This window comes from Aythya ferina (assembly GCF_964211825.1).
Source record: "Aythya ferina genome assembly, chromosome: 2".
NCBI lineage: Eukaryota > Metazoa > Chordata > Aves > Anseriformes > Anatidae > Aythya > Aythya ferina.
In genome coordinates, this window is record NC_140297.1 from 40,529,099 (window position 1) to 40,542,259 (window position 13,161).

At 41.5% G+C, this 13,161-nt stretch overlaps 1 protein-coding gene across 8 annotated transcripts in view; it reads left to right on the forward strand.

Annotated features, from left to right (window-relative positions):
• The window catches only part of UBE2E1 (ubiquitin conjugating enzyme E2 E1), a 44,869-nt gene extending 32,930 nt beyond the window's left edge, over positions 1-11,939 (forward strand). For all 8 annotated transcript variants that reach the window (XM_084511737.1, XM_084511735.1, XM_084511741.1 and 5 more), the window contains 3 exons: positions 4,010-4,142; positions 10,157-10,304; positions 11,175-11,939. In XM_084511737.1, the coding sequence (XP_084367863.1) occupies positions 4,010-4,142; positions 10,157-10,304; positions 11,175-11,272 (379 nt within the window). In that variant the 3' untranslated portion in view covers positions 11,273-11,939. The remainder of the gene's footprint in view (positions 1-4,009; positions 4,143-10,156; positions 10,305-11,174) is intronic.
• The last annotated feature ends 1,222 nt before the right edge of the window (positions 11,940-13,161 follow it).

Here is a 13,161-nt window from a genome sequence, read left to right on the forward strand (position 1 = left end):
AAATTGATGTAAACAGTAGGCTCTTTCTGAGTCACTTCTTCCTGGGACTTTCCAGGAGAATGTCAGCAGTGTGTTCCCAGGGATTTTCATACATTAGCAATATGTGGTGAGCACCAGAAAATCCTGCTTTCCCTCCGTGCCATAGGCATGCTTGGGGTGGTTGCCCAGGGATGCCTGAGCAGAGGAGGTAAGCTTGTGTGCACAAAATATCCTGTAACAAGGGCTAGAGGTGGAATTTTTACAAGACCTACTTAACACAAAAAAAAATCAGAGGCTGGCTGTTCTTGCAGACTACCCTATCTGTCACTTCATCCCTTTCAATACATGAAAAGTAGACGTGTGTGTTTTCTCCTTGGATGCTGAATCTCTGAGGCAGAGTCCTCTGCTTGCAATTGCTGTTCTCCCTCTCTAGCACAAGGCATCCAAGTATAGAGCCGCCTTAGCTATCTTCTGCTTCCTAGCCTCTGCTGCAGGCATTTCTAATTTACCTGCTTGGTTTTTACATGGAGAGAGGGCATGGCACCTGCCAGCAAAGGGAGGCAGAGCATGATGAGGTTTTACCGAAGTGACATGAGGTTTGTTGGGACTTTGCCCAGGCAGGACTTTGGATTTGGTCTCGTGTGTGCCTAGAGTTTCTCTGCCTTGCGCTGACAGGCAGTGCTTAGTTAGACTGCTGCTTCTGGACTTGGAAAGTTAGTCCTTGACCAAACGCTACCTTTGCACTGGCTGGTTTCTTATGGGCGTTAATGTTGTAACATCGCCAGAGGACAAGCTAGCAACAACTTGGGAATGATCAGGAACGGAGAGTGCAGTGCCACTTCACCGTGTTTACCACTGTTTTTCTGGGGAAGACAGATGTCCACTTGCATTCTGTAACACATGCCACAAGATAATATAATGATGGGTTGGTGGCATTGTCTTTTTTTTTTTTTTTTTCCCAAGTTTTCTTTTGCTTGCCATTATTTGGTCTGCATTACCAGACTTCATTTCTTTCATTTCTTTCCTTGAAAGTGAAGAGGTTGTGGGCTGTTGAGTTCAATACAGAGAGCTGTTGCTTTCATACTCTTGCCTTGCAATGGAAACAATTTCTATGTAATTGGTTAAAATTATCTTCCCAGTGGTCATGCATTGGACAGCTTCAAAATGTTGCATTAGCAGATCTAGACACTTAATTTGAACAGCAGTAACACACATCAGGGAACGTGGCAGCTGTGTCTGCGAGCGCTGTATCTATGCATCAGTGGATTTCTTTTTGAAGCAGATAATTGCAAGGATTTTAAACAAAGAATGTAATCTTTAACCTTTGACAGTTTTTATATCTCCACAAAAAGTTAATGCTGCTGCACTTAGGCTATAGTCCAGTATCATCGCATTTCTATTAAGACCAGGTCGTCTTGAGCTGCTTGATATTACCTAATCCCAATTTAAACTCAAGCAATAGCGCACTCGGAAGCTGACTTGCATCTTCCTCTTTCAGTCTTTCCTTTATAAGAAATCAATGTTAAAGGAAAAATTGGACATCTACAGCTATTTCACTGTGTTAATTGAATTATGAAAAGCTTAAAAGGTAAGCTTAGTACATCACTGTTAAAGCCTACTGATGTCTTACAAAGATGTTGCTCTCTTTTAATAGGGAGGTCTAGCAGTATATTACTTGCATGCAGTGATAGCTCTAATTGGAAACCTAATAGGATAGAAGAGATTTCTAAGACTATTACAAATAATAATATATAATTATTTTTTTTACATCTGTGGGATTTCTTTTATTGACAGTCCTTTGGGTTGAAGCTGGGAATAAAACGCAAAAACTGTTGAAATATTTCTTATTGGTTCAGAGGGCTGTATTCAGTGCTAATCACACATCACATTTCTTGAATGCTGAAGTGCTCCCAGTTGGCAGCTTTTGTGATATAAATTCCAGCAGCAAATTGGTGCTAACAAAGCTCAAGTACCTGCTCGGTTCAGTAGCTCCATCTTTAGGGAGGGAGGGGAGGATGATCGCTGGTGCAACTTGGAGCAATGACAGCATGTCAGCAGGTTGCTAATACATACATAAAGAGGTGATTCCTCGGAGTGGAGGCTAAGGGTGCCCCAGGGAGTCCTTTTCAGTAAGTTTTCACAGTTAAGCTGGTGTCTTTCAAGAGGTAGAGCTTCCTGTTGGAAAATGGTGCTATTCCAGCCTATTGCACAAGTGGTAGCTGGAGAGCACTGAGTGTCCAAATATATAGACCTGCACAGGACGGGGACAAGTCGTTAAGGTAGAGCAGGATGCCAGGAGTGTTCAGGATGGAATGGCTTTTACTTTAATTTAGCATGGATCTTGAGCTGTGCGAGGTTTTGCGCTCCAGTGAGAGAAATCTTTCCTCAGTGGATGGCACATCACTTTGCAGAGATCCCGTCTACCTTTACTGCATTCCTTATGTGCTTTCCCTCTACTGGAAGCACACTTTCAGTCACAAATTCATTATTGTTGAAGCAATTAGCATCAAAATGCTGTTAACTTTGTATTTGTTTAATCTGGAAATAAAATTGTAGAGGTTTGATAATAGAACTAACTTCCTTTCTCTCCCCTGATCTGTCAAGAACGTGTTCACCAGTTCTGCAAAAAGCGAGAAAAAAAGCATCTCTCTGTTATTATCTCCCTGTTGTTATGTTGAGAATTTGTTTTTGTAATCATATGTCTATTTGTAACACTGCTACTAGCACCTAGCAATTACTCTGGTTCCTTTCACATTAATCAAATGCATATCGTCGTGTATATATTCAATTTATTGGATTGCCTTCCTTCTTAAGCAGTGTTGCTCCATGATTGTTATGATATGAAAGGAGCCTTTTTCTTTTTTTTAATCATTCTGTCTTTTATTAGCCTTGTTAAAAGAACAAGGAGAGAAAAGCAAGGCTGATTTTGTTGTACTAGGGATGTAAAATCCGTGCCCTTACAGAAAAAGGAGAGGAGAGATTTCTGAAGTCATAGTGCATCCACGATGGAAAAAGCTGTGTCAGCACCTCCCTTTATGCAAAGGGAGTTTTCAGCTCTAGCATCTAACATAAAATACTACCACAGCAGCACAGGAAGAAAGAGGTAGCAATGGAGTCCTAAACCATTAATGGCTTTATAGGTTGAGCTGTACTTAGAAATACTCAGTGACATATGGCACGCTACAGAATACAGGTGTCTGAGGACTTCAGTAAAACTAATTTTTCAACACGCAGACGTTCATGTTCTGCAACACCTTTTGTACTGCTCTTTGTGAGCCGCTGATAGGTTAGGGAGAACCTAGAATTAGACAAAACTGATTTGGGAAAGCAGTGTTTAAATTTGACATGGTGATTTTAATGCCCCCTCAGAAAAGGGGGATGTAATGCAATGTTGAAAGGGCGAGTTCAGGTGGTTTCGTTTTAGAAGTCAGTGTAGCAAAACGATACAAGTGTAGAAAATTCTGACATGTAAGAGTATCATCATATATTTGGCTTCAATAATTATACAGTGAGCCATGGTTTCGGAATAATACAGGAAGATATTTTAATCTTGAAGAACACACATGTTTAATAGAATCAACATAAGTCCCTCATTTATTTAGTATGGTCTTTGATGTGGTGCAGTTTTATCAAGGCTGAGCTGGAGCAGTCATTTCTGGAATACAGTGGAATTTGTTCTTTGAAACTTAGGTTTTCTGTTGCATTGAGACTGTGTAGCTTTCTCAGGGGGAGTTCTGGGCAGTGCTGGTTTATAAATGTCAAGTGAGAGAAGATGAAAAACCCCACCTCTAATTTCTGAGCTTTGCTAAGAAGCCTGAAACACTGATGAGTCCAGATAAGATTTCTGAGGTTCTGGAAGCATTCAATCTACTTTTAATCACTGTCTTTACTCCAGGTGGTGTATGAAGTGTGGCATTGAAAACATTTTTCCATATCATACTTTGTGAGTGCAAGAGGTCATATTTATTTGAACAGTGGTAATATTCTTAAAACATCTGTGTTTTGTTTTGTTTTTTGTTTTGTTTCTTAGCGCTGGCCCCAAAGGTGATAACATCTATGAATGGAGATCAACCATCCTAGGACCTCCAGGCTCTGTCTACGAGGGAGGGGTTTTCTTCCTTGATATCACCTTTACACCAGAATATCCTTTCAAGCCTCCAAAGGTAAGAGACCTGTAATTGATATCTTACGTTATGAATGCTCAACAAAGCATCCAGTAACAGGCAGTGTTAATGGCATGCAGCCCATTTGAAAGCCAGTCTTCTTTAAGACCAAACTTAAGCTCACTTCAGATAGTACACTGGTTTCTGTTAGCTAATGTTAGTGGCTTTTCCAATCCACTTGGTCGCTACTTTAGACCTTGTTTTCTTTTTCCCTGTTTCTGTTTATAAGAGATCCTAAGCAATTAGCATCAGCATCAGGACAGGCCTGAGGAACTGAAAAATAAATAAACTTGGGGAGAGGGAAAAGAATACAAATACTTGTTTCTCAAAGCACTCAGTTACCATTGGCATTATGGGTTTGTGTGTTTTGGCCACTAAACTAGTATTTGACTTTTTCTGTTTTGTTGTGTGCTTGTGTTGCTCACTTACTTGTACAATAACAAACTTCTGCTGTAGGTGTGTTATATTTGTGAAGCTCTTAGGTGCCAGCACTGTTGTGTTCTAATGCTACAAGGCAAATACCAGTGCAAGTGAATGTTATCTTGTGGTTCACATACTTGGCCAGAGGAAGAGTGTTGGATTACAAGAAGAGGTGGTTGTATATACACTTTGTGTTTGCCTAGTATCTGAAAGCATTTATGTGCATGTTTAACTTTCTACTTAAAAGTAGTTGCAGCGAAAAGGTAAACACCAATGACCGCCACATCTTCAAAGACTTCAGTCTGTTGTGCAGTAGGAAGGACTTGCTGCCATACCTCAGGCCATCGGTCCATCTCAGTGGAGACCGTGCTGCTTGGTCATACAGGCAAAATTAACGCAAGCTTCCCAAATGAAGGGAACAAAATGTTTGTCTGTTCTTGGTGGCATAACTACAGGGTTTCTAGTAGTATCAACAGGACCTTAAATCCCACCCCTAAGTTAAGTCTTTGATTCACAAACAGCGTGGTCTACCTTGGGGCATCACTAGTGATTTTTCTTCTGGACACCTGTCCGTCCTTCTTTGGAGACTCTTTGACAGCACAGATGCTTCTCTTGTGTCTTGTGTTAAAGTTGAGCTCAGTTCAGAATAATTTTTTTACTATTTTAGTTTTAATTAGTTTGCATTGTATAACCTAGTCCAGCTGACTATGTGCAGTATCTCTTGTCATGAGCCCAGTAAGCGTTCGAAGAGGGAGCTTTTACCTTCCCATGTACACTTTGCAATATCTTTGCTTCCTGCACTACAAGTCAAAAGCCTGATGCTTTAACAGACCTTACAGTAACTACCAATAGTATTGAGAAAGCCCTAAGTGTGAAGTTCTCTGACGCAAAACTGAAGTTACAGTTTTGTCATCCCAGCTCAGCCCTGCTTTCTGCTCTGGGCCTCTGATGGGGATCTCTTTGTCTTTATTAAAGATTAAAAACAAAACAAAATAAATAAATAAATACTTTGTGGGATTAAAACAAAACGAAACAACAACAAAAAAGGTGTTGCTTATTGAGTCCTTAAAAGACTAGTTTAATGGAGATTCATTATATTGTAGCAGAGTTGCATTTAAATGGAGTCTTTCATCTATCAGGGTCCAAACTGGTTTACAAACCACATGTATGTATGCAAATAAAATACACGTCGCTTCAGCCACATTGAGATGTGATGTAGCAGAAAGCATAGCAGTAGTCTAAGAATGTACTTGTGCTACTTGAGTATTTCAAATTTAAAGAAAAAAACTTTTCTTTACTGGATTTTTACAGCGTCTCCTGTGTTATTTAACACTAGCATGGGTGTTAATGATGATGTGGAAAATATAATCATCATATTGCTCCTGCATCCTTCCTACTAATTTGTTGATTTCGCATTGCCCAGCTGATTGCTGTAATTGATAAATACTGCTTGTGGGTCATTTGGAAGTGGTAGGACTAAGGTGATTACCACAGGCTTCCTATATTTTTGTCTTTTAGGATGAGAGGTGAAGAAATAGTTGAAACAAAACACAGTATATCATTTTGATGACAGAACACTAGTAGAGTAGTAAAATTGTCAAAGGCTGCTTCAAAAGACTTAGCTTCATCTTTTTTCAGAGGTCATCTAGAGTGAAAGGACTAGTTCACTTTGAATCTTCTTTCCTCAGTAAGCCTTGAAAGAGAGGTGGAAGAAAACCTCTACTGCCTCATTGAGTGCTCTGTAATTCTCAGAAGGACAGTCCCTTCTGTGGGCAGCCCATAGCAGAATGCATTTTATAACTTGAAAATGAAGTCTCAGCAAAGGATTTACCTTTTTAAAAAAAGTAAGAAGAAACTGGTCATCCTGACAAGCTGCCAGTCCCATAGGAATAGGAGTAAGAGAAGGTCCTGAGGCATAGCTGGTATTAACAAACGTCACGTGCTTGACAAGCATCCTAGAGATGTGTGTTGAAGGGTATGCAGGTGCAGCCTTTGCGGGCTGAGTGCAGCTCCAACTGAGGGTTTGATTTAGTATGCTAGAGAATCTGTTGGAGCAAACTTATTTGGAAGGATGCTGCCACAGAAAAGACAGAGAGCCCATGCCAGAAATGATAGAGACACATTCTGGGAAGGATAAAGAGAACTGCACTACTGTACTTGAGGCTGGAGAAATTAAAGGTCTTAAAATTTGACTTGGAAATGCATTATACAGCAGAAGGAACTTCAGTGGGAGAAGTCCTGAGACAAGGACGAATATTCTCTCCCTTGTCCTAACAGTGTATAATGGAGTTCGTTTACATTTATTAAGCATTCCATACAACACTTTGAAGATGTTAGCGTTAATCTCTTCTCTGCTTTTATGTTTTTTGCATTTTATGTGGTATTCTGGTTTTGCCTTTATGTTTCAGATAGCAATTGAGTTGGGCACATGCTGGGTGGGCCTGGCTTCAGGAGAATCCAATAAACAAAAATAATTAGAATTTAAGAGTTCAGTGTCTAGTCCTCAAGCTGACTGCTATTCTTTTGTACTATTATACTGCATGTTTTCCCAAGAGTTGCATTATAGTTTGGTTAGATTTTATTTATTGAGGTGAAAACAGTAGCTTGTGTTGACCTGGTGTGCGCTTTGATCATTTGTATTAATAACCTCTAACCACTTCCTTCCCCCACCCCCATTTTACCACTTGTGTAAATTAACCTCTGCTATCTCTTCAGGGTAAGGTTGAGATTGGCTTCTTTGTCTTTTCAAATACTGACCTTAATTCTGTAGTTACTGCATTAATGTAATCTCAGGTGGGACATTTCCAAAAGATTGTTCCGTTACTCTGTGTTTTTGTGCTCTTCCACATGCTGCTCTCTTGACCCTGAATACATTACAGTACCTTCTAAGTAACTCAGTTTCTCCCAGTTTTGATCTGAATCTGCTAGTTACATGAGGTTTTTCTGTTATTGTTTGTGGTAGTGGGTTTTTTCTTTTTTCTTTTTTCCTCTTTAAGGTGTAATTAACATTTACTTTAAGCATTATTTTGTTTCATTTTTAAGCAGGTCTGCAATTCCTCCCCCCTCTTCTGGCTCCACTTGGGTTCCCTGCATGGCTGGCTTTTGTACCATCAGCAAAAATTGCAAATGGCAAACAGCTGGACTACATGTGTCTAACACCATCCCAGTTCTGACTTGCTGCTTAAGTGAAAACAAATTTCGATTTTTCCCACAGTGCTTTGGTTAGGCACAGCTCAGAGGAGAGATCTGGAGAAAACCAATTTTGGTGCCATGAGTATAATCCTTAAGAATTATATCTTATGCTTCCTTTAGGAATCAGGCTGTTTTGCAAATATGTGGGAGTTTTCTTTCTTTCTCTCTTTCTTCTCCTTCCCAACAACTAATAAAATAAATTTTAAAAGCAAGTCTAATTCCTAGAGGCAAATGTGATTTGTAATTTTTTTAATACATATCAGTTTTTAGTTAACTGGACTGAGAGACTGTCTAAAGAGAGAGCCTTCTGCAATATCGAATATTTGGCTTTTGTGCTCAGAATCAGGATTAACAACTTTCTGTCTTTACGAAGTAGAACGCTTGACCTCCCTGTTAATTTGGTCCTTATTGTATCAACTTGGAAATACTCCATGCTTCCCGTCCTGGAAGTGTTTAATCTGTTAAAATTATTACCTCACCTACATTTAGAAGCCTTCTTGGAAGGGGACCAAAGCTGCAGATCAAATAGCGAACAAGTAGTGGGCTGGGCTGAGAGATGGGAAGTAAAGGCAGAGCCGTTGCCAGCAACTGCAGATGCCACAAACTTCACTTTTGCCTTAAAGTAAAGGGCAGGTGTCACAGAGTCATGGCTGCCCTCTGTTTGAGCTGATGTGTATTGACTTCTACACGAATGTAGGGAGTCATTGCTGCTCTTCCAACAAGGATTAGATGATCTCAGAAACAAACATTGCTTTGGCATCTCACCTGCTGTACCTCAGAGGTTCCCTGTATACACAGCAGCAGGGCTTCTTGGGTTTGGAGCTGCAGCTTGTTGCAGAAGGTGTGGGAGGCAAACATCTCCCTGCTCTCTTACAGACATTTTGCTATTCCCACCCATAATGTGCAAAAGTGTAGGGATTTGGGAGTTTGTGTGTGTGTGTATAGTACTTTTTTTTTTTTTTTTTTTTTTGCTTTCTTCCCTGTTTTAATCTAAAATCCAAGCAACTTGCAAGGAGCAAAGCAGAAAGTCCCAAAGTGTGCAGTGTGGGTGTCTCCTGTGTGACAAGTAACTGCAGTTGCGAGTCTGAGACCAAAAATAGCTGGAGCGCTCCGTGCATCGGGAGCGTGCCTGCAAACGGCGCACAGATGCAGGACAAAAAGAGGGGCACTGGAGTGTTGTAGCTGTGTAACCCCAGCCCACGCCTGCCCCCGGAGCCTGGGAGAAGGAGGGTCACGAGCCAAATTTTTGCATCAGAAAGACTGTAGAAAAAAAAAAATAAATGAGGGTTGACTGGCAACTTTTATGTGTGGGCTGGTCTAATCTCCAGGGAAAGTACCAGTGTGGTGTTCTTGTTGTACCACACACTTACCAAATGTGTTTCGCAAATACCCTTGTGACCTATAAACAGACAGTAAAATTTGTGGGTGTGGATAGCTGACAAATTCTGAGGATTTAGGGCATGAACCCGACAACCTTTATTCACGCAGATAATCCTGATTCATGCAAGTGCCACCAAATTTGTTGTCGGTGTTCATCCAGCGAGTCGGAATGAGGCCTTTCTGCAGGTCGCATTGTGTTCCCCTGGAATGTCGTGCGGTGCTTTTGTTTCCCTTTTGGATAACTTGTGTGGCACGCTGCCCGGTTCATTCACGTCTCCCATATTTGAAAATAATAAAACCCAAATGACGGGGCTGAACGGGGCGAGCTCTGAGAAGCAACAAGGAGCCACGGCTCCACAGCACCCTGCCCTAACTGGAGGTTTTTACAAGTGTTTGGGAGCCCACGGGGAAAAATTTGTTGGTGTTAAAGCACCAGGGCCCTCTGCTGCTGTGAGCAGAAAGATAAAAGCTAGTAATGATTAATGGGGAAAATAAAAGCTGGGTTTCACAGTGACCAAAAGCACACGAGGTAGGGATCGTGGTCATTGCTTTGCAGGGGCGTTGTAGACGTGTTATTGTTTCTGAGTCTTTGCTCAGACATGCCGAGACAGCCCCGTGTGTCCTGAGGGCCCCGGTAAGTCACTCAGAGGGAAGGAAACTGAACTCCAGAACTCGTCAGGGAAAGCTGTGAGGGGAGCAGAGGCAGCAGAGACCACTCGGGAAGGGACGAGGACAGGGAAGGGAAGAGCGGGGCCCGTGCCCTCCTCGGGGTAGGCCCGACCCCGGCTGTGATCTCGCCCATGGCCGCCAGAGGGCGCCGGCGGCACGGGGACCCGGCCCGGCCCGCTGGGGGCAAGGCCTGTGCTCGGCGGGCCTCTTGTTGGGCTTTTTTATTTGATTTTTCCTCTCCACATCAGTTTTTGCTGGCTGTCAAATCAGAATTACGGCCGGTGTCGCTTATTGCCACATCGTGCGTGGCGGCAGGTCACGCTAACACTCCGTCTAATCGCCGTTTCTTGCAGGTAACGTTCCGGACAAGGATCTATCACTGTAACATCAACAGCCAAGGCGTCATCTGCCTGGACATTTTAAAAGACAACTGGAGCCCAGCATTAACCATTTCTAAAGTCCTCCTCTCCATCTGCTCCCTCCTCACAGACTGCAACCCGGGTAAGCCCCACGTGCTGCCTTGCAGCCCGCCCTCCATCAAAGTAACTCGTCCCTCATCACATCTTGGTGGCTTCTGCCCGGGTAGTGAGGAGAGGGGCTGCAGGTGGTCACCGGCTCTCCTCCTGGAGGCGACAGCTCCTTCCCCTGCTAAACCACCTCTGGTTTTGGGCAAGGGTTAAAGACGCTTTGCTGCTCTGTAGAAGTGCAGTAATTTGGTAACAGCTATAAAAGTCACAAGCACAGGTCTGAAAACCAGTAGGTTAGCCTTTTACTTGCTAGCATCTATTTAAAACCAGCAACCAGCAATGCCAAAGGTAGTCCTCAGCTTCTCCAACCCCACCCGTTATCTACAGCAGTTAAAAGAAATATGCCGTGCCTTACAAAGTCAATTCTAGGGGTTATATTTCTATTTACATCTATAAAAGATGAGTAAAGCACCATAGTTCATGCTATATTATGTATAATAAAAATAATCTCTTTGGAAAAAATAAAACCTCTCCCTGTGATCTGATCTTTCCTAGAAGCCAGATTTGTATTGATACAAGAGCAGTTAGCAATGACTATCTCCCGGGCACTTATAGAAAAGGTAAAATAAACCTGAAATATATAGATCAGTGAAAGATTTCAGTAATGCAAAATAACTATTAGATTGTTGTCTTTTAAACTCTTTAAAACTTTAATTGGCATTTCCTACTTTACTAAGTAATAGATCGATATGTCACCATAAATAAACGTAAATTGATGAAGATACAGACCAACAGTTCAGTATATTTAGATTATTGTAATGTAGTCTACTTGAGTGATTCCCTTGTATTAAATTTATACTTTACTTGTCTGAAATAAGTTCTTTTTTTTTTTTTTTCTTTTCAGCTGACCCCCTGGTTGGAAGTATTGCCACCCAGTATATGACTAACAGAGCAGAGCATGACAGAATGGCCAGACAATGGACCAAAAGATACGCTACATAAATGGGATTTTTGTCAAACTTACATTATTTGTCTGTGATGGAAAGAGCTGCTTATGATTTTGAAGGGGTGGGGGGAGGGAGGGTGCTGGTAAAGAGTAGGGTATTTCTATAACAGATTTTATTCAGTCTTTTATTTCCTAAGATTTTGTTGTTGTAACTTAAGGTATCTTGCTACAGTAGACAGCTAGAATTGGGAATAGTGTATTTTAAGACTGTAATTAGTTCAGCAATATTAGCTCACATATAGTACCGAGAAGAATGTAAACTTCTTAGGCATCTTTGGTTTTCAGTTTGCTTGCAATATGCAAAAGATTAAAACAGCTTAATTTTGTACAGGTACATATGTTGGCGTTTATGTAAAAGTCCTTTCAAGACTCTACACACTGTTTTTTGCTTTTTGTTTTGTTTTTGGTTTGGGGGGTTTATTTTGTTCTGGGTTGGGTTGGGGTTTTGTTTGTTTTGTTTTGTTTTTGTAAAAAGATGTCAGGATTGTTTTCCCCTATGGAGGGCACATTGGTATTTAACAAATCCTTTTTAAAGACTGTCATCTCATGATCTGTGATACGGAGAGGTGGATATATAGCCTCATATATGAAATGAGAAGTAGTTAATGTATTATTTTATAAGCCAATCTATCTTTGTGAAAAGAATAAAGGTTTTAATCAGGACTTACGGCAACCTGTAGTGAAATACCTTAAGCTGTTTAACTGTAAGGCGTGGAATAGGAGTCACTCAGTGGATTGGTTGTATGTTGTGGGCTACTTAAGTCTGCATTTGTTACTGTGCTAATAAAAAGATGTTTAAAAACAAAAAAAAAAAGGTAAGAAGAAGAGACTTCTGCTTAGTACCTTGGTTTATCACTTTGCCAGAACAGTCTCTCCCAGTACGCTTCAAGGATTACAATCTGGATGAAAACAAGGGAGCTGAGCAGGTGAGAGCACTGCCTGCCTCTGGTTTGGGAAGACACTTCTGGACAACTATATGATGAATGACAACTCTTTCATCTGCTGACTGTGTAGGTGTTATTGAGGCTGGCACGGCCCATGAAGAGGTGACCTGCTGCAGAGTCCATGCTAGTTACTTTTTAGCTCCAGTTTTCACAGCATTGGCTTTTCAGGAGTGGTGTATTATTTGGAAGTGCGGCTGCAAGAGTGTAAGAGATTTGGAAGGGAAATGAGCAGGAGGTAAGAGGAAGAGAATGTCTTCATGGTTTTCTAATGGAGTGGTCAATTCCCACAAGAAAGAGGAGAAAGAATAGTGTCCGGGGAAGCCAGCAGAAGACACCTTCCTTAAAGGAGTGTAAAGGAAGCATAATGTGTAGATCCTTTAGCTACAAAGATTATCTCCTAGAGACATAGTGTTTACACTGAAGTGTGTGGCAATAGGGTAGTTAGTTGTGAATACGGCATTTTTGACCGCTCCCTTAAGGTAAAGGCCGGAAGTACAGATTCATTTTCACATGGCAAGTACTTCACGTTGCAACATTCTTCCAAGTGCTATGTGTCCGGCTGTTCTCTCAGATATATGTTTGTACTTCAAACTGTGTGTATATTTGCTTTATATACTTCTCTTCCTACCTATAGAAGAGATCAGATCTAGTTTGCTCCCAAGTGATTTAAGTACAGATCCCCTTCCTTGGTCAGGTGGTTGTGGGTACTAGTATGTTAACCTCAGCTGCTGGACAGCCTTCGGTTGTCACAGCCCTGCTTCGGTGTATGAGCTCCCTCAGCTGTCTGGCACAGCCTAGGAAAATCGGTGGTGTGTAGTGATGTACTCCTGGTACATCACACCAGGAGTATCTCTGGGAAGGGACTTACATCCTCACACAGTAGAGGGGAGAAGGAAATGAATTTAAGAGTAAGTGGCCCCATCTCAGTAGGTTTTCATCTG